General features: G+C 40.1%; 1 protein-coding gene across 1 annotated transcript in view; it reads left to right on the top strand.

Annotated features, from left to right (window-relative positions):
- The window catches only part of EFHC2 (EF-hand domain containing 2), a 56,070-nt gene that overhangs the window by 11,907 nt on the left and 24,032 nt on the right, over positions 1-20,131 (top strand). Inside the window, exons 3-7 of the mRNA XM_059840009.1 lie at positions 342-492; positions 6,882-7,105; positions 10,094-10,348; positions 11,899-12,009; positions 12,330-12,468. Of these exons, the coding sequence (XP_059695992.1) occupies positions 342-492; positions 6,882-7,105; positions 10,094-10,348; positions 11,899-12,009; positions 12,330-12,468 (880 nt within the window). The remainder of the gene's footprint in view (positions 1-341; positions 493-6,881; positions 7,106-10,093; positions 10,349-11,898; positions 12,010-12,329; positions 12,469-20,131) is intronic.

Below are 20,131 nucleotides of genomic sequence, written 5' to 3'. Positions count from 1 at the left end.
CAGTCTAAAATTTGCTTCAGTACCTAGGCAGCTCATTGTGTTATCAGAAATGCTTTGTTTGGAAGATTTTCCAAGCAACCTGCTGATAGTTTTGTATCTGATTTATTTCTTTACTTTAGAGTTCCATCTCTGCTTACATGTTGTGATAATAAAAACGCCAAGCAAAGAATTTTATATTTATGTGCTTTAATGTGGATTTCTGTTGTTACATTTCTGAGAAATAAATCTACCTCCTGAAATCCATACATTTAGTTACTTATGACCTTTACAAGTTTATTTGACACATTTTGCTAAAGCATTGGAGATTTTGCTGCTTTACATTTATTTATTGTTTTTAATAGGTGTTGTGTTTTGATGCCTATTTTGAAGAAGAAGTGCCTGAAAAACATCAAGAGCAGTATAGAATCAGGCACTGTAAAATATATTTCTACCTTGAAGATGATACAATTCAAGTGACTGAGCCTGTAGTGAAAGACAGTGGCATAAATCAAGGTATCTGTTTTTATTGGCACCTTTTTTCCTCCCCTTCTCTGCAGTCTTGGTCCATTCCAAAGGATATATAATGTGAGTTCTTATAGCTAAATTGGGGTGTAAATGCACAGGTATAATTGTCTTTTCTTGTTACAGATCATGATGTGAATTTTAGTTTCTCAAAATGTGGGTTTTCTAAGGCTGAATCCCCTCCCCTTCTAAAACATATAATTTTTTCTCTAATATAGTAGTTTGAAATCATATGGTGGTAAGGTCTTTGTCAGTCCTGCAAAAACAATTTGTGTTCTAGATCTCCATTCCTCAGCCTGGCTCCTCCCATCTTGGCACTGACAGGGAGTTCTGTGGCAGCAGCTCCATAATTGTTCATGAGCTACTGCAGTGTCTCTGCCATAATTGAAGACAAGAGTCTTCTGAGCCTCTGGCTTTTGGTTCTTTTAAGATTAAAGTGCCCTTGGCACAGTAATTCTTCCTTGATGCCTTTTAAGTTGAGGAGCTGCCTTGCCTCAGTGTCACAGCCCAGCTCTGGGACCAGCCTGAGGACTTCAGGAGGAGGGTTTGCTGTGCTGATTTACTGGGGTATTACTGGACTTGGTTTATATTAAGAAAATGTGATCTAGCGGTCAACATCCTGTTGCAGAGGGGGAACACAGCTGCTGCTTCTTGGTGTTTATGGGTTGCTGCCAGAATTAAAAGTTTTCAAGGGATATAATCCAGAGAAGCAGGATGTCTTGGGATGGCTGCACCTCCCAGTCCCCAAAGATATTTTGTACATTTTATACATTCTTAGCACAGCAATTTTCAAAAATAAGTTAACCATTTAACTACCATGTTCTTTTCCCAGATCAGCAGATGCTATCAATTTCTCTGTCTACAGAATAAGATAATATTTAAAGGTGTTATGTGCATCATTACTGTTAGGACTGGGATAAAATTGCCTGTGAATCTCTTAAAATGGTATTTCAGGCACTGCTGTTCCTATGTTGAGTAGTTCCTGCCAGAAGTTTTGTAGGTTCATCAACAGGGACTGATTTTGAATGCAACGAAACCTTGTCCTACTCCTACTTGGGCAAGTGCTTTTTCTTGTGAAGAAAATCATGTTGGGGCTCTTTCCCTTACCCCCAGCCTGCACCCATATGTAAGACATGGGAGACATCATCGTGGGAGAGACATCATCATTTCCTTGACTTGTGTGCCCCAAGAGTGGGAGCAGCTACTTCTGGGGTTTGTGGCTTAGAGGAAATGTCCACTGACAAAGGAAGTACAGAGAGTCAGAGGTGATGCCTTTGAGAGAGAAGGTGGAAGCCAGATTCTTTAGAGCAGGATAAAGCAAATTCAAAGCTGATTCCTTTGAAGGAGTTATTTTCATTGTTTTTGTGCAGGCTGCCTCTTCAGCCCTAATGTTCCTGGCAGTCTAGTCCTGTTCTTTTGGTGACAGGAAGGCTACAATTTCCTCCTGTTTCCTTGGTTGTATCTGGTGTTAATGATTGTTGGAGTCACCTTTGATACTGGACCTAAAATTAACTGAATAGTATTAGAGAGAAACAAGAATTTTCTCAGTTTTTCATGCAAGGATGTTTTGAAAGTCTCTATGAGATTGTCTGAGTACTTTATGTGGGATAAATATGTATGTGCTACATATTTACCCGATGGATTAAAAATGAATGTTCCAGGATCTCCAAAGTGCACTGAATTTATTTGTCACTGGTACCTGGTCTGGTAAGGAAGCTCTGTGTATTGGTTTTGTTTAGGAAAGAAGAAAAACTGTAGATTGAAAGGCCGAAGGACTATTTGGAATGTGTTTGGGCTTCACAGTTGATGCATAAATACAGGGTCTATACTTTATCATAAACATCTACATAAATATTCTTGTTGTTCTAGAAATTAATATGATGTGGAGTGAAAGAGGTGATGGAGACATCCATCAGAGGATTCTCTACTCTCATGCACTTGGAGTTTGACCTTGTGCTCCATTATCGAAGACCAATGACAAAGTTATTATGTTAAAGGCTCTAAATATTTGATGTTGAATACATGCAAAAGCAATATTTCTTAAAAATACATGCTAAATCATGAACTGCTAATCTTACCATTTTCAATAAAGAATTGTCCCGTTTCTGCTTTTAGTATAATTCTCTCTATCTATCTATCTTACATTGTTTAAATTTTTTTATCCTGACTGGGAATTTTTAAGTCCAAGAACAACAGGAGTGGAACTGTCTGCATTGTGGAGCTGGTAAACTGCAGCACAAAGGAATGAAAATCTTACTCAGGATCATACAGAAAAGGTCATAACAGGGTGAGGAGCTGAACTGAACTGAACTGAAGTTCAGGATCCTGACCATTATGCTGCTCTCTGCACATCTGCTGAAATACAACTTTTCAGTTAATTAAAATTCCAGGGATTTGTAGAGGAGAGTTCAGCTGTAGGAGAGCTTGGGTTGCTAAAAGGCAAACTGCACTGAACAAAAGAGCACAGGTGCATGAAGAAAAATATGTGAGGACATCAGGAGCAGGATGGGCTTGGTCTGTGTGAGGAATTGGAGAGTTGCAGTGCCAGGAAAGGGGTTGTGTAAAGGAAGAACAGCAAAAACCAGTGATGGGTAAACTAGAATTGAACTGTTGAAGGCAGAAGATGCTGGTCACACTAACTTGGATGTTTGCCCTGTCAAAAAAGATGTAAACCAGACAGCTGGCTTGGCTGTTTTAGGGAGGCTTCTTGGAGAGAAGGTAGAGCTATGGCAGGGTAGATCAAGGGTGTCTTGGCTGGTTAATGCCTTGAGGCCATGGGATTACCAATGCTTGTGCCATAACCCACAAATGAGACTTTGATGGTCTGAATGAGTGTCTGAGAATGGTGGGATTGGAGGAATGCAGTAGTTTCCCATTGTACTCTTGTAGTGCTTGTGGTTTTGTGGAAAGAAATTTGGACAGGTTTATAGACTGCAGGAAGATCTGGTGAAGGAACAGTGGTCAAAGAAGCTAGAAGAATTTCTAAATTGAATTATGATTTTACAAAACTAAAACAAATTGGCTTCAGAGAAAAAAAATGAAAAAAATGTGTTTTTACCATTGATCAAAATCTCAAACTAATGAAGTAAATGATCTGTGGGAAATGTTTCAATGATTTTAAAAACTGCTTTATGAAACTGGCTGCTGTACTTGGACATGAATTTGGACTTACAAGGTTGCTGAAATTTAAATTTCATTTAATTTTGAATACTGCTTTGCTATTTGGCAAATATTAGAAACATTAGAGGAAATCTGTACTGAGGAGAGAATGCAGAGACCTTGAACTTGAGAAACCAGAATCAAAGCAAGAAACAGCAGGACAATCACAGTGCACAAGGCCTAAGTCAAGATAAGGAGAGAAGGACAGTAAACTTGACCACATAACAAACTCCAAATGCTTCTTCCACAGCTAGAATGATAATTACTCTTTCAGTATAAAAAAAAAACTTCTCCCATAGAGAGCCAGGCTACGTATGGCAGTTGCAAGTGTTTTGTACATATAATTCCCAGTTAACAGGACTGTGGCTGGCTGATACTGTCTTATCAAAAGGTCATTTCTGTTCCTGTGGGGATGACTGTAGCTTCCAGTGCAATCCAGACCCTGCAAGCCAGAGCAGAGTGGAGCAGCTGGCTGGTTTCCCCAAGGTCAGCCAGCTGAAAAAGAGAGTGAACTCCTGGCTGGGTTCCCAAGGCCGGCTGGCTGAAGAGGAAAGTACAAGTGGGAAAGTGAAGTTGCATCAGCTTCTCCAATATAACAAATTATCTAAGAGTTTAAGCCTCCCCCAAGGCCTTGAAATAATTGTAATTTTGCCATGTTTGATGGTGGCCAAATCATGACCTTGCTATGTTCTGGAAGGGTGAGTAAGTAAATGTAAGAAGCTTCCTTGTTTATTGGGATTAATTCTTTGTGTTGCAAGAATAATAGTGATGGCTTCTCCTCTTTTCTGTGCAAGCAAAGTGTGTACAACTCGAGGTATTACTCATTCATCTCCTCTCTCTAATGCACTCTTGAGCTGTGCAGAGTCAGAGAGCTGTGCTGAGGAAACTCTGGATACCATTTAATTTCTTCTGCAGAGAAGAGAAGCAGCAGACACCAAATAATTTTCTGCCCAGCTTCATTGTCAAAAGGCCTTCACTACTAGTGAGATCTCCTTAAGCAGCTGCTGGGGTTGCCAAATAACCCAAAGTCCCAAGAGCAAAGAAGATATGTCACAAATTATGGTGTGGGAGCTCAGTGCCACTACCACTGTGGTGCAAAGCAGTACCCCAACTCCCTTTCCAAGAGCACAGTAGAACAGAGCCTTAGTCTGACCAGATGCAAATATTTAAATCAATGCTTGATGGTGAAGTAGCATGTCCTGCTCAATAAACTGACAACCAAAGAGCCATCAGGAATAGCAATCCATCCTGAGCAACCTGAAAACTGCACAATCAGATGCTCCTTTAACAGCTTGCAACAAATTTCTAGATGAAATGTATTATTTTCCAGAAGGAAGAACAATTTTAAAATGATGAGACCTAACCCCAGCTGATCAGGTTTTATTAAATTTCAAATTCAACATTATGAAATGTACCCTCTACATGTGTACATCAGGCACAGTGATACCTAATAAAAGCAAAGGGTTGCTACTGATAATATCTTTACAAGACATTATCCATTAGGAAAGAAATTCTCCCTCAGAACAAAATGGGTATATGTGTTTCACCCTTAAAAGTGATATGAAAAACAAGCTGAGGCTGATTCACCAAACCTGAAGTGAATATAATCTCTGCAAACACCTCATAGTAGAAGATCATCAACCATTATATTTTAGTTGGAGTTGTGATTCAACAGGATTTGCATGCTCTGACTTACCCCATTATCTATTGATTGACCTACAAATTAGCCAAAATCAGGTAAAATATTTTAAAGTATATGGTTTTTTAAAATCTAATGTAATGCAGTTTTACATCCCATTAAAATGTGCTACATCCCCCATTTTCTAACACCTTTCATGAGGATACATCCTAAATAGGTGTATAATATGCTTAAGCAGATAGAGGTTCAAGTTTATTTTACAGTCAAAGGTCAGTAACCAGAATGTTGGATTCAGTATATGTGAAACATCAGGATGATGAATGGGTCTTAAACAATTATTTTAATGGGAATATAAAGTAAATCTGCTTTGTTGCTTTACTCCCCTGAAAAATTAAGGATATATTTTCATTGTAGGAATTAGAACTTAACAAATAACTCTGATAATGTAGTAAAGAAAGGTATTTCATACAAATTAGTCTATAGGGAAATAAAGTGAACAATAAAGAATTTCCATGGACTAACCTAGTAACAAGGCCCTTCAAACACCAAAGCACAGATATCTTTATCCCTTCTGCTCTGCCTCTCTTTATCCTCTCTCTCCCCAGGACCCCTTAAGTTGGTTCTAAAATTCCTCTAAGTTATTTCTGAAATATTTGTAGTATTCCTAAATCACTGAGGTTGGAAGAGATACCTTAAGCTTTTCTAGTCCGTGCTCCTGCTCCAAGTAGAATCGCTGGAGCCAGATGCCCAGGGCCATGTCCTTTTGGGTTTCTCTGAGAATGGAGACTTTGCAACCCTTTTGGAGAGCCTGTTCCAATATTTGATCACCTGCACAGTAAAAAAGTGGGTTTGTGTTCTCAGCTGCAATTTTGTATCTTTTAATTTGCTGTCATCCTGCCAATGGGCACCATGGAAAAGAGCCTGGCTCCATCTTCTTCATTCCCTCCCATTAGGTATCTGTAAACTTTGATATGTTTACCCCACCTTGAGTCATCTCTGCTCCAGACTGAACAGACCCAGCTCTCTCAACCTTTCCTCATTTGAAAAATGCTCCAATCTCTTGCTCACAAGCAGTGAGTACTTTTGAAGCATCACCCAATTCATCAATGTATTTGAGAGTTTTCAGCTGATAGGCCAATAGCAGTTTATTTGTCTTTTAATTTTCAAAAGGAATAAAATTTAATGCTGTCAGGATAACAGTCCTTTCATTTAAAGATTATGAGTAAGAAAATTTAAGTATTTGATTACTTTATCAAAGTTAAAATATCTCTCTTTTTTCTTCTCTCTCCTCTCCTTTCTTTCTCTTTTGGATACTGTTCCTGTGAGACTGTGGGTTGTGAGGTCATGGCTCTGTATTTTCAAGATGGATTCTTTGCTTCAGACCAGCAATCAGCCCAACTCACCTCTCTTGTCTCTATTTTCCATGTGCTCCTTAAGGAAGCTCAGTTCCATGTCAATTCAATGTCCCTTGATAAGTCATACTTTTTTCCCTGCTAAGGCAGGTTTTTCTTCTCTAAACCTGGTTCTGTCAGGATCCTCAGAGCAAATATTGTTTACCTAATGAATTTACTCTGTTTTCCAGGAACTATTTTACGACGGGGCCTGGTTCCACTTCCACCTCCTCATGAGGATCAGTTCTACACTATGTATCATTTCAATATCAACACAGAAATAACCCTTTATGGCCGAAAATATAAGATTATAGATTGTGACCTGTACACAAAAAATTTCCTGAGGAAGTTAGGAATCAGACTAAATCCTCCTGCAAGCCGTCCAGATGACCCATACACCACGGAGAGACAAAAGGTCGGGGGGGCAGCAGTGGGGAAAACTTGATTTGAATAAAACTTGATTTGAATGCATATTACTTATATGCATTACATACATTATTTATTTAATATCAAATAGAAAGTAGCTATTTCAACAGAGTAAATATCAAGAGAAAACTTGGATTTAAATATTTTGGTATGTGCCTCATTGTACTATATGCATAATTTTCTCTTGATGTGTTGGTACACATTTTAAAACAGAATAAAATTAATTAGGAAAAATAATATAAGCCTTTCAGTATTAAATGGAAAAGAAAAAAAATGTGCCTATTACATGTTTTATTGTAATTTACATGTTCTACTTATGATTCTGCTTGAGCTAATATAACGATGATAACCACTTTTAAAGTGTTTAAAGGAAGATCTAATTGGAATTGTGGTTCCAGCCCACCCATGGCTTCCTGCAGACTCCTTTCTTCTATTCATATGTTATCTTTCATTTCTACTCCAACATGTTTTTAACATGTTCTTTACATGTGTAAAGCAAATTCTTCTGCCATACAGAACCCGGTGTTCTGCAGTTTTAAGACTTGTGAGGTTTTATTTACCTCCCTCTTTTGTAAGTGTATGGGATCACATATGCACAAGCACACACTTCCAGAAGTCTCACTCACAACTCCTAGATTCTATGTGGAATTCCCGTTTGCAGGATTTGTTGTTTGATTTATTTATATTTTTTCCCTCTGGGAGGGAATAGTAATGGGAGTGATGTTTTCTGTTGTGAATAATGACAAGTTTCTTTCAGTTCTGTTTTTCTTGATTAATATGAGTGCAAATGGTGCTTGACCTGACTCTTAGGACTGTTGTCCCAGCATATGCAGCCTGTAGTGACAGATCTAGCCTGGTCCTCTGGAAGCAGCAAATACTCCCTTTGTTTGTGGCATCTTCAGTGCTCCCAGTGAGAAAACTGCTGTGGGCCTCAGCAGCAGTAATGGAAGGTGACTGTGGCTGAGATGTGTAGGACAATTTCCATGTCTCTGAGGCACTCTCAGGCCAACAAGTTGGTTTCTCTTCACTCATGCTGCCAGGCTTGTGCAGTCCCCCAGTGAAAAGCAGCATTTGTAGCACATCTGGTTCTGTGTTGTGGTGACTCAGCCTGGCCATGGGTTTCTTTTCCCTTACTCAGCCCCTGTAGGTAACAGCTGTGTATATAAACACATGCTGAGTTGTCTTGATACTTTCAGACTGTGTCAACATTTTGTAAGATACTGCACAACCCACTTAGGTTTTAATTTTTTTTTAACAACAAGCAAAGCATTCAAGAATTTGGCATATCAGTCCCTAAAGAGAGTGGAGAGGGGAAAAAAGGTTCGAGAAATAAGAGCTTCAGAAGACAAAAAATTACAAAAATCTATGCCTTCAGGTTCTCAGTTGTTGAGAAATTCCAAAAAAGTTATTTAGCAGATTCTGGCTGCCTTATGCTTTCACTTTTCTGTGAAAAAATTACCACCTAATTTGTGGAAGGTAATTTTTTTTTGATTGCTCTGGGCTACTTTGAGCAAAATTAAATTGGTTTTCACTGGACTCCTAGTACATGGCCATAAAATGAAGGTGTGAAGGAAGGTAAGGAATGGAATGGGATAGAAAATGACGCCAGTGGAAAGTGCAGTAAACCATTTAGACTCATATTTCACAGAATTACAGAACCATTTAGTTTAGAAAAGACCTCTGAGATCATCAAGTCCAACCTGTGACCAATCCCCACCTTGTCAGTCAGACCAGAGCACTGAGTGTCACATCCATGTGTTCCTTGAACACCTCCAGGGATGGGGCCCCCACCACTTCCCTGGGCATTCTCTTCCAAAGCTTAAGAACCCTTTCCATGAAGAAATTCCTCCTGTATTGTTGGAGATGGTATTCCATGGATGACAATGGTGTTACCTGGTTCTGTGGCTGTGTTTTGTTGCCAATTGCATCTTCAAGGGTCAGGAAGGAGAAAAGAGAGCACTGGGAAGGTAAATAACTTGGTTCTGCTCTCCTTATTTTAAGTTTTGATGCTCTGAAAGAATGGGCCTTTTCCCTCCCAGATTTTTAAGGCCAGAAGGTGTGTTAGTGGATAAAGAGAAATATAGACAACAATATAAACTGTCCACAGTCAACATTGTTTTCTGTTCAGACAGTTCAGCTCCCATTGTCTCATCAGTGTCTTCTTTGGAAGCAATTTTGTAGATGAGAAGGATTATCTCATCCTTTTTAATGCACTTTGGTCATGTGGATTTGGACTTGTGAAAAACACTCTGTTCAGGTCACATCTATAGATGTGAACTAACAGTACAGAAATGCAGTCCTTGGACTGGATCAGCATCCTGGCACCCAGTTTAACCCTGTGCTACCGGTTTTGCAGCAACCATGACTGCAGGAAGCACCTTGTCACATGAGCTGGAAAGCATCTTTAGCTGAACATTTGCTGTTTCTTATCAGACCCATGGGTGTGTTTTGAGGAGAACAAACATATCCAGTACCTGCCAACTGTGTAGCATGAATCAAAAGTTAAAAATCTATATTTTAAAGTTGAATGACAGAAAATACCAAAGGGAAAAGAATGAATTGATTCTTTACACCACATTATCTGTAAGAAATCATTTTTAAGGAAGTAAATCAGGAAGAGTGATGCTATTTGGTGTTCTAGTCATCTGATTACCACAGGCAGTTTCTTGAAAATATGAGCTGTACTGTAAATAATTTAACAATTCTGTGATCTAGAGGACCTCGTTGCAAGAAAAACAAGGATTAAAACCAATCCAAAATTGTTTTCATGTTTTTTTCTGAGGGCACAGCAACCTTGTAAATACTTCTCTGATAATGACATAGATCATATTTCATATACTGTAATGGTGTGGTGTCATTTGAAAATCCTAAACCTATGTTTTAAGGTTAGACAGCATCCTGCAGTTGTGATCCTGTTTTTAGGAGTAAATAATTAAAAATATATTAATTAAAATTCTTTTAATTTCTCCTTTACCAGAGATATCTGGAGAGCACAAATCCTTTTCACCCTTATGAGCGCTTTGACACTTTGAAACAATTTCTGGAGTTTGATGGACAAGTTTTGGGGTTTTCTTGTGTGTGGAATGACCCAGAATTGCAGATTTCTGACCCACGGGAACTTGTTCTTCGTTATTATTTGTCTGATGACACCATTGATATAAGAGAAATTTTACCACCAAACTCAGGCCGGGATGTAGTTCCGTTTTTCCTCAAAAGAGATAAGCTTCCAAAGGTGAGCAGTGAAAATTTCAAATTCTTCCACTAATTAAGAAATATTGATTGCTTTGTTTTGAACATTCTGTATTAAGGTGGTAATGATATTTAGAAAGTGTTTTCAGAGTATTAATCATAATTGCATGATTTAGGTTTTGCAAACATACTCGTGTAGTAAATTAATAAGTGATGGAAAAATATCTTTAGGCTTTTCGTGCTTAGACTAAAAGGAGCATTTAGTCACCAACATGTCTTATGATTTTCTTTCTCCTATATTAATGTATTAAGGTAACTGTATTAATAAAACTCTGCAATAATGGAAGACAAGAAAATTAATATTGATAAGCTTATGTAAGACTGAGGTGAATTCAGATTTGATCTATGACTTCCATTTTCAGCCTTTGGAAAAGTCAGTTTTAGTATTCTATAACATTACCTCTTCATAGCAAATCTGTTGTGATTTCTTAAAATTGAGTTTCTGGGTTTGGGAAATTAAGCAAAGCCAATTAAAATCAATAGGAATCCATCAATAAGCCTTCTTGGGCATTAATCATGAGAAAGGCTCCACTCAGGGAAATATTCAAAGAGTTTGTATCCTCTGTAACCTGCTATGATTATAAAATTACTGATCTGGATACACTTCTGTATCACTCCTGACAGATCCTGGTGATAGAATAACATCAGCCAACAGATGGAATAAAATACTGAGAATCTTTTCCTCCTTTCCTTCTAACACTGATAATCTATTTGTGATATCATAGATGTACATGAGTTTTTGTAATAAAAACCTACCAGCAAAATGTTACACTTTTCTCACCTTGTAAGTCCTGTGTTCTGAGATGCTGATTTAGCAGTGTCTCTATGATATCAGACCCCTTTGACCACTAAGGTGCATGTTGCAATTTTAAGGACTGGCTTTTTCCTCTGGAAATTTTGAGAATGGCAGCAGAGGAATCAAAAGTTGAGGGGTCAGGAGAAGTGGTAAGACAAAAGAACTCATTTTGATTACCCTGCATCAGCATTTTATTTATAATTTTAAAAAATGAGACATAAATATATATTAAGTTTGGTATTACTGGGATAAATTACTTCTGTAATTTTAAAACTAACAACAGAAACAAAAACACATCTTTGCCAACAAAATCAAGCTGACTTGAATCTCCGCTGTTTGTGTAGTGGATAGGACCAATCCTGGATGGTTCTTTGCATGTTTTTATAATTATTACCAATCAAAATAATATCCTTTAGAGCAGATGTTGACAATGATGTGGTACTTTGGGTATGCTGAGCTTTGCTTTCTGTTGGCTTCCAAGAGAAAGGAGACATTACCCTTGGAGAGGGAGTAAGATTCTTCTGAATGCTGTTTCTGGCATATATACATTCTGGCTTTTGGAATATACACTTTTGGCTTTTAGGTTTGGTAGTAGAATCTTAGAATTTACTAAAAAATCTCCCAGAAAATACTACAATAACAGCCAGTGTGTAACAAACCTGCTGGTTCTAAGGTAGCAGAGTTCTCTTTCTTCACTGTCACCCATATTTCTGAAGAGTTGGTCTCTTTCCTTGCAGAATGCTCCTGCTGCTCTGTATCATCCAGGCACCATCACCAATTACACTCTGCTCAATGTGTTGGGAAAGTCAGAAAGAAACAAAGGTTATTACATTCGGGACGTTCTGCAGGTCAGAAATTATTGAGTGCCTCCAGCTGTTGAATATCTTTATTGTAATTTTTGTAATTTCTGTGGTTATTATCCTCTGCAACAAAGAGAGTTATTTATGAAATTGTGTTGCCACTGGAGAGAAGCTCAAATGAGAGCTACTGAGATTTACTGTATGTAAATCCCACATTTGTAAAAGTGAAGGAGCTTAAGATGGGGTGAAATACACTTATAAATGGACATCAAAGGTTGTTTAATCACAATAATGACCTGGGTTTTAACAAAGGTTGTGTGATTCTGAGATTTACGGAACTGCTGTATAAATGTTCTTTCTTTTATTAGACAGGAGCAGTGCATCGGGAATTTTACAAAGACAGTGACTTGAAAATAGGGGCCATAATTAATGTTTGGGGAAGGCAAATATTACTCTGTGATTGTGATGAATTCACTAAAGAACATTACAGGAAAAAGTATGGAATTGGTAAGTAGTGATCATTATCCTTTCCTTATGAGCATTTTTATACTTCCAAATTTAGCAGAGCTGTCTTCAAATTTTATTACTGACAAAACATGTTCATTAAAACCTTTAGCAATAACAATCTGTTGTAGGCTGTTAGCAGCAAAGCAGTAATTTTGCAGGTAATCCAGAAGGGCTTTCTTATGCATTGCTCCCTTGAAAACTAGCATCTAATGTATGTATTCTTCTTCTAATGCCTCTATTTGAAAACTACAGTGATGAAATAGTCATATGGATAGACTGGCATTTCTTCTTCTCTCCTTTCCCCTCCCCTTCCAATAGCTGTGTTTGCAGTCAGAATAATAAAGAGCATGTAGTAAGGGGGTAAGTAGAATGAACTCAATTATTCCCCCTTATATTTCATTTTATATGGATGTCAGAATCCTCACATAATAAGATTTTCTGACATGACAGTTTTAGTCTATCACATCATTGGTTTTTACAATGCAGTTTTGTGTATTCTGGACCATTAGAGTGTGTATCTTGTGAAATTTCAGTACTAAATTCTAGAAACATTTAGCAACTATGTCCATTATGGAAAAGCATTTTGGAAATGAATAACAATACGGGCTTTCATTTATCCATCTTTGAATGTCTCCAGTCAGACTTGCTAATGGTTCCATCATGGATATCTTCCTGCAAAAATGACTTAGTTATTTTCTGCTAGTTTATTCATTCAATAAATATAGCTGAACATCTGACTATTCAGAGATGGTTGGAAGAATCCTACTATGGCCTTTCCCTGCCACTGTGAAATAAAGCACCTGAGCAGACTATTTCTGTTACTTTGTGGTCAGATAGGTGTGTGTATCAGAGCTTGTCTGCTACACTGGGGGAATTAAATGGTGTAGCATTGCCATTCAAACACTAGATTTATTATTTGGCAAAATATTTCTCATTAGGACTTTTTCAATAATACGTTGGCATGTCTGCACCAAAGTAAACCTGATCTTGCCAGTGTGTAAGGATGCCATATTCAATAACCATGTAATTATTATTAAACCTGTAATAATAGCAAATTTAACTCTAGAGATGCAAAATAGGGGGGTTCTGCTCTGGGAATTTCTTCAGCCAAGACCAATGCTGCTTTTTGGCAGCAATATCCTCTGTCTGAGCAAATTATTCCAAACAGAGAATGGGGATTTCTTACTCAGGGCAGGCAATAAATGAAATGCAGTTGACCATCCTGGGTCAAACAACCAAGTGACACACAAATGCAAAGGGCCTTCCCCTCCTCTAATGCTGGCTCAGTAATTACTGCTTATGTCTCTCGATGTTAAAAGTTAGGTGGTTTGCAAGTTAAGGGAATTCAGAAGTTGCTGATGTGCAGAATTCTAGAAAACTGTAGGTGGTCTAGTCTGTTCCTGTTCTGCAGTAAAGGAGATTTGCCTCCTGAGGTATCTTGTCCTAACCTCATAGTTAAAAATGCTGCTTAAAAGCTACTCTGAAGCTGGTTTGTGTAAACTGAGAGAGTAAATTTTTTCTCTTATCTCTGTTGGACTTTGGGAACAACTGCTCAGTACTTTCTTTTGATAACCTTGTACATATCTGAACATTATTCCAATACAAAACCTTACTCCCCTGCCCCCATCCCAGGCCATTTGCTGCTAAAAGAAAACATTTCAGTCTTTTTCAAAAGTCCATTCTTTTCTATCTGTAATAATTTTTCTCAGTGCTCTCTCCAGTTTCTCTGCCTCGTTGACACCAAACACACAAAGATTGCTCTAGCTGAGACCTTTGGGAAACTGGGAAGCGTTTTACACATACCTTTAAGGATATATGATGGCAGAGACTCTGGCTGACATGAGAAACCATCCATCTTGATGCAACCTGTCTTGTTCAGAGACAATACTTTCTTAGAGCTAAGGGATTCACACACTTGGCTGTAAAATTGTTTCCTGCTTTCCCCACAAGGATTGAAAAAATGTAGGTATGACTTTTTAACTGGAAGGGACCAGAAGTAGAATCAGGGTAGGTTTTGGCTTAAAAGCAGGTTTTTAGAGAGAACTAGTGAGTGTTCACCCTTTAGTGATTTACACGTTTTGTGTGTGTCTGTGGATGTACAAGGTACTCTCAGTGGGCTCAGTCCCACAAAGCACTCAGAATTCCACTCCCATCCAATTAAAACTGGAACGGACTTAATTGCAGTTCCAGTCCAGGGAGACCATTTACTTGAGCAAGAGTAAGCAAGTGGATAAATTAGTTCTTACATCAAGGCACAGTACTCAGCACTCATGGCACCAATCCAGCTGTTTTGTTATTGTGTTTTTATATTACTCCCCTTCAATTTATACTCGTCTGCCTAAGCCATTAAAGAGGCTGACATTTATTTTTGAGTCTGCAGTTTCAGCACAAGTTGCTTGCCTACAGAATTTGCCTTTTAGGGGAATGAAGAGTATTTTAGATTTCTCTTGAAGAACGTGATATATTTCTAATGTGGGGTTTCCCTATTTTAATATGTTTGTGATAAGCAGATGATGCTACATTGATGAATGTAGCTAATGCTCTTCAGTAGGAAGGTGATGGCATTACTGTCACCTAAAAGTACTGTGAATGCAAGAGAAAATGCATTAATGTGTGAAGTTATCTGTCCAGAATTGCTAGTGCAGTCTCAGAGGAGGAGGAAGAGACTTTAGCCATGTAGGTGTTGTGGTCACCCTGCTGAAATGAGAAACAGGCTGATGTGCAGGGAGGGGAAGCTGGTACTTGTCCTTCTCACTTAATACAATATCTTAGCACAGAGTAAAAAGTATTCTTTCTTAAATAACAGATTACTCAAGATGGAACAAAACCAGGAAAATCTGGTTTCCTACAGCTTTTTCTTCCTTGTCCCAGCACCTCCCAAGCCTGGCTGCTGAGGCTTTTCAGAGCACCCAGCAATCCCTCTCCTGTGCCGGCTCTCCACCCCTCCCACCCCCTCATTTCTCAGGCTCCGGCCGTGACCCGCTGCCGGGGCTGGGCTCTGTGCTGCTGGCCAGGCAGCTGCTCCTGGAGAACGGGATAACAGCTGACTCCTTGCTTTCCCCTCAGCGGGGCACTACAGCCTGCTGCCAATTTTCACTAGGCTCATCAGAGGTCAGTGTCTCTGGTGTTTAACCTCTCCACTATACGTGGTGGAGACTGAGCAGCAGCTTCTAAATATACTTGTGCATGTATAGATTCCTTTTTTTTTTTTGTCCAGGTAACTGTAATAATCATTAAGAAGTAAGACTGTAAAGGGAGGTTTTCTTTGAATCAGGATGAACACTGTCATGTTTCAGCTGCATGGACACTTCAGTGAGAATTAGGTTTTCTTTATTCCTGCATGTAAAAATTGTGGATGTGGGTTTGGTTTTTTTTGCCTTCTTATTTTACTTCTTACCTCAGTTGTGAAGCAGACTATCACTAGAAGGTCTCAGCTGTTTGTCATGCATCTCCTCTGATGTATAGAGAACACTATGCTAACTGCCATCTCCCCAGGTTATCACCACCTTTTTATATTGTCCAAGTCTAGTGGAATTTCTCTTTCCTGTTTCTGGCTTTATTGGTCAGAGGTGCCTGTCCTCTTCCTCTGGAGGTAGAATTTCTTTCCTTTTTCTATACTCTGATATTCAGTATAGTTATCATTCTAATCCAAAGTATGTAGCACTTGGCTCTTCCTTGAAATATGGTCTTATCTAACACATGAGGGTTTTCCTGCAGTTCTTCAATGAGGGCAGAAGGTAATCTCACACTCTATACCAAAATCTCAGAATATATATTGAAATTGAAAGCTGACAAGCTTATTCAAGCTAGTTTAATGCTGCCTCTCTGGCAATAAATTTTTTTGTGAGGAATTTAGTTTTTCTTCCTAAGAAGGCTTTGCTGTCTTCAAATTGTTTATATGCTAAAGATGTGATTGGAGCTGTTTTGTTTCTTGCTGTTTCCAGTGCTTTTTCCAGTCTCACTCAGGTTTTGAAGTTATGGGAAATCTACAAGTATGTGGTCCAAATTTGATAAACGAGGTGAAATAACCCCCCAGGTTACTGCAGTAACAAGGGATGAAAATATACATGGCCAATATACCTGTTCTTTCTGGAAATAAAATTAGTAATCCCAGACTTTCACTTTACTCTTTATCCGCTGTAAATTTACACTGAAAATGTTACAGCCTGGAAGAAGTGAGAATTGATTCCTTTTCCAGACTGGACAGAGGTAATTTTCTTAAACACCAGTGATCACCCTGAGAAGAGTGCATTTTGTATGTAAGTGCCAGCTGTCTGTCTGATTCTGCCCTAATGCTGTGTGGAAGAGCAAAGATGAAATGAGTTTTGAGCTCAGGTAGCTGGCTCTTCACAAGTTCCAGAAATGAGTTTTTGACTAGTTTTATAACCTGTATTTCTCCATGGCAATTTCTTTCTGAATTTCCTCTTTCACAGGAAAGAATATGAATACATAATCCTTTAAAATCCTGGAAAATATAGGTGACACAAGGCTGGATGTTTGTATTTTTCTCTTTAGTGAATGTAGACAGGTGAGGGTCGGTCTCTTAGGTAACAAGTGACAGGACAATATGAAACAGCCTCAGAGGAGGTTTGTATTGGATATTAAGAACCATTTCTTGACTGAAAGGGTTGTCAGGCTAGAGGAGACTGTCCAGGAAAGTAGTGGAGTGGAGTCTCCATCTCTGGAACTGTTCAAAAAATGTGAAGATGTGGCACTTAGGGACATGGTTTAGTGGTAGACCTGACAGTGCTGGGTGATCTCAGAGGTCTTTTCTAAAACTAGTAATTCTATGATTCAGTGAATGACACAAGTTCATTTTACTTCAGGGATGAGATGGGAACCAAAGGGCTGAACTTCCCTTTGGATTTCACTTACTCCGAGCTTCACTTGTGTGGGATTCAACACATCCTCCAGGGATAAAACATTATTCCTCTTAATTTAAAATTTCCTTCTAGTTTATAAATCTAATTTTCATCCACATGTGCTGAAGTTTACGAAAGGGGAAATGCTTTAGCATCTCTTAATGAATGCCTTATGCATGGGTGTGAATGTGCAGACTGTGACCAGCGTGTAAACACAGGAGCTTCTTGTCCTCTGCAGCCAGGGTCCCACGCAGGTGCCCTGGTACCCCGAGGAGGAGTAGCCGGTACCTGCTTCTGGCAGGACCTGTGACACCTGAGCAAAGAGGCGAGGCTTGTGGCTGCCAAAATCCGCTAATTGTCTAATTAAAAGCGAGCGCTCGGGCTGATGAGCAGCGTCAGCCCCCGCCGCCTCCGGCGCGCCGCCACCGGGTGGCGCTGTGGGAGCGCGGAGCCGCCGGTCCTGGTGCCGCTCCCGGCGCGGGAATCGAGAATCCAGCAGGAAAGCCAGCGGGAATTCAGTAGGAATCCAGCGGAGAATCCTGTAGGAATCTCGCCGGAGGATCCTGTGTGCTACCTGCGGTGCTCAGCACCTGTAGGCATCGGGGTTTACCCTCCTGCTCCGTCTATGCCGATTTACAGGCTCCCTGTTTATGCTATCAGGAATTGCCTGTATCAAGCACGCTGTGGAGCTGTGAGAATGTGGTGTTTTGGTCACAAACAGTGCTTAGAAAATAGGGGATCTCATACAGCTTAATGGGAATCTCCTGAGGTTTAATAAGAACAAGTTCAAGGCCCTGCACCTGGGCTGGGGCCATCCCCAGTGTCAATCCAGGCTGAGGGGTGGGCAGATCCCAAGTATTTAGGCGGAGAAGGACTTGGGGGTGCTGGTGGATGAGGGGCTGGACATGCCCTGGCCTTGTGCCCTCTCAGCCCAGAGGTCAAGGGTGCGCTGGGCTGTATCCAAAGCACTGTGGACACCAGGGGAGGGGAGGATTCTGCCTCTCTGCTCCACTCTTCTGAGACCCCACCTGCAGTGCTGCATCCAGCCCTGGGATCCCAGGACATGGAGCTGTAGGAGAGAGTCTAGAGAAAGTACCAAGCTGATCAGAGGGAAGGAGCACCTCTCCTATGGGCAATGGCTTGGAGAATTGGGCAGTTCAGAAGGCTTTGGCGTGACTTAAAGGTGGCCTTCCAGTACCTGAAAAGAACAGACAAGAAAAATGGAGACTTTACAAGGGCCTGGAGTGACAAGACAAGGGGTAATGACTTCACACTGAAAGAACGTGTGCTGAGATTGGATATTAAGAGGAAGTTCTGTGCAGTGAGGGTGGTGAGGCACTGGAACAGATTGTCCTGAGAAATCTCAGATGCCCCATCAGAACAGGTCCAGAGAAGGGCAACAGAGCTGGGTAAGGGTCTGGAGCACAAGTCCTGTGAGGAGTGGCTGAGGGAGCTGGGGGTGTTCATCCTGGAGAAAAGGAGGCTCTGGGGTGACCTTATCACTCCCTACAACTCCCTGAAAAGAGGCTGGAGCCAGGTGGGACTCAGGCTCTCCTCCCAGCCAACCAGTAACAGGTTGAGAGAACACAGTCTAAAGCTGCTCCAGGGGAGGTTTAGGTTGGACATTAGGAAGACATTCTTCGCAGAAAGGGTGATTACACATGGGAATAGGCTGCCCAGGGAGGCCGTGGAGTCACCACCAGGATTTTAAGGAAAGACAGAACATGGCATTCAGTGCCATGGTCTGATTGACAAGGTGGTGTTTGATCATAGGTTGGACTTGATGATTTCAGATGATCTAATTGATTCTGTGATTTTTGGAGTTGTTCAAGGCCAGGCTGGTTGGAGCTCTGAGCAACCTGGTCTAGTGGAAGGTGTCCCTGCTCAGGGGGGTTGGAACGAGGTGCTCTTTAAGGTCCCTTCCAACCCAAACCATTCTATGGTCCTATGAGTCTGTGATTTTGGTGCATGTTTACACACACATACTCTTTCATGGCAAAAATTACTTTGAAGATCTCTGAATGGTCTTTCTTTGGGCTTGGCCTTTTTGCTTCTGAGTCCCAGGAAGGGCACATGTAGTTTTTATGGAGAAGAATGTTGGCGGGGCTGTGCAAAACCCTTTTTGACTGATTCAGGTGAAAGTATCAGCTTTTTGAGTCAGACCATATTCTTCTGAGAGGTAAAGGTTAAAGGAGAACTCATTATTTTCAGGCTAAAGAAAAACTCTGACATCTGAATGCTTGCTTTATTTTTCAACTCACACCACTGTTAGGCAAGCCAGATTTTAGGAGTGTTGTGCTTTGATCTTCTGATATGGCCATGTTTAAAACATTTTAATCACAAACCAGTTCAGTGTTCAAAGTGACAGCAGTTTTGTCACCCTCCTCTATTTGCACTGAAACCCATGTTACAAGTTTAAGTTATCCATCTCTCTTCAGTTCTGGGTAGAAAAGTTAAGTTTTAAAGGAAAAAAACCTTTATTTCATGGGATCCTCTTTTATACACTGTTCTCATATCTCTCGTATTCCTCTGATCTGAGGCAGACCCTGTGCTGAGTGGACCTCCAAAGGTCCTGTCCAACCTGAGTTATCCTGTGCTCCTGTGGATCTTTTCTTCTTTTGCCTTAGGTCTGCCCATTTGCTTTCTCCCATATGAAAGTTCCTTACTTTCCTCTCACCGTTCCATTTTCCATGAACCTCATTTAAGCAGCAGACTGAGCTCCTCTGTAAAGTCTCATGTGAACACACTGGAAGCTGTCCTGCATGCAGGGGTGCAACAAGGGGCCAAATGGGACAAGATTT

The sequence above is a fragment of the Haemorhous mexicanus genome, chromosome 2, assembly GCF_027477595.1.
Source record: "Haemorhous mexicanus isolate bHaeMex1 chromosome 2, bHaeMex1.pri, whole genome shotgun sequence".
NCBI classification, from domain to species: Eukaryota; Metazoa; Chordata; class Aves; order Passeriformes; family Fringillidae; genus Haemorhous; species Haemorhous mexicanus.
Note: the sequence above shows the minus strand (reverse complement) of the source record. Positions and strands in the feature narration are given on the sequence as shown.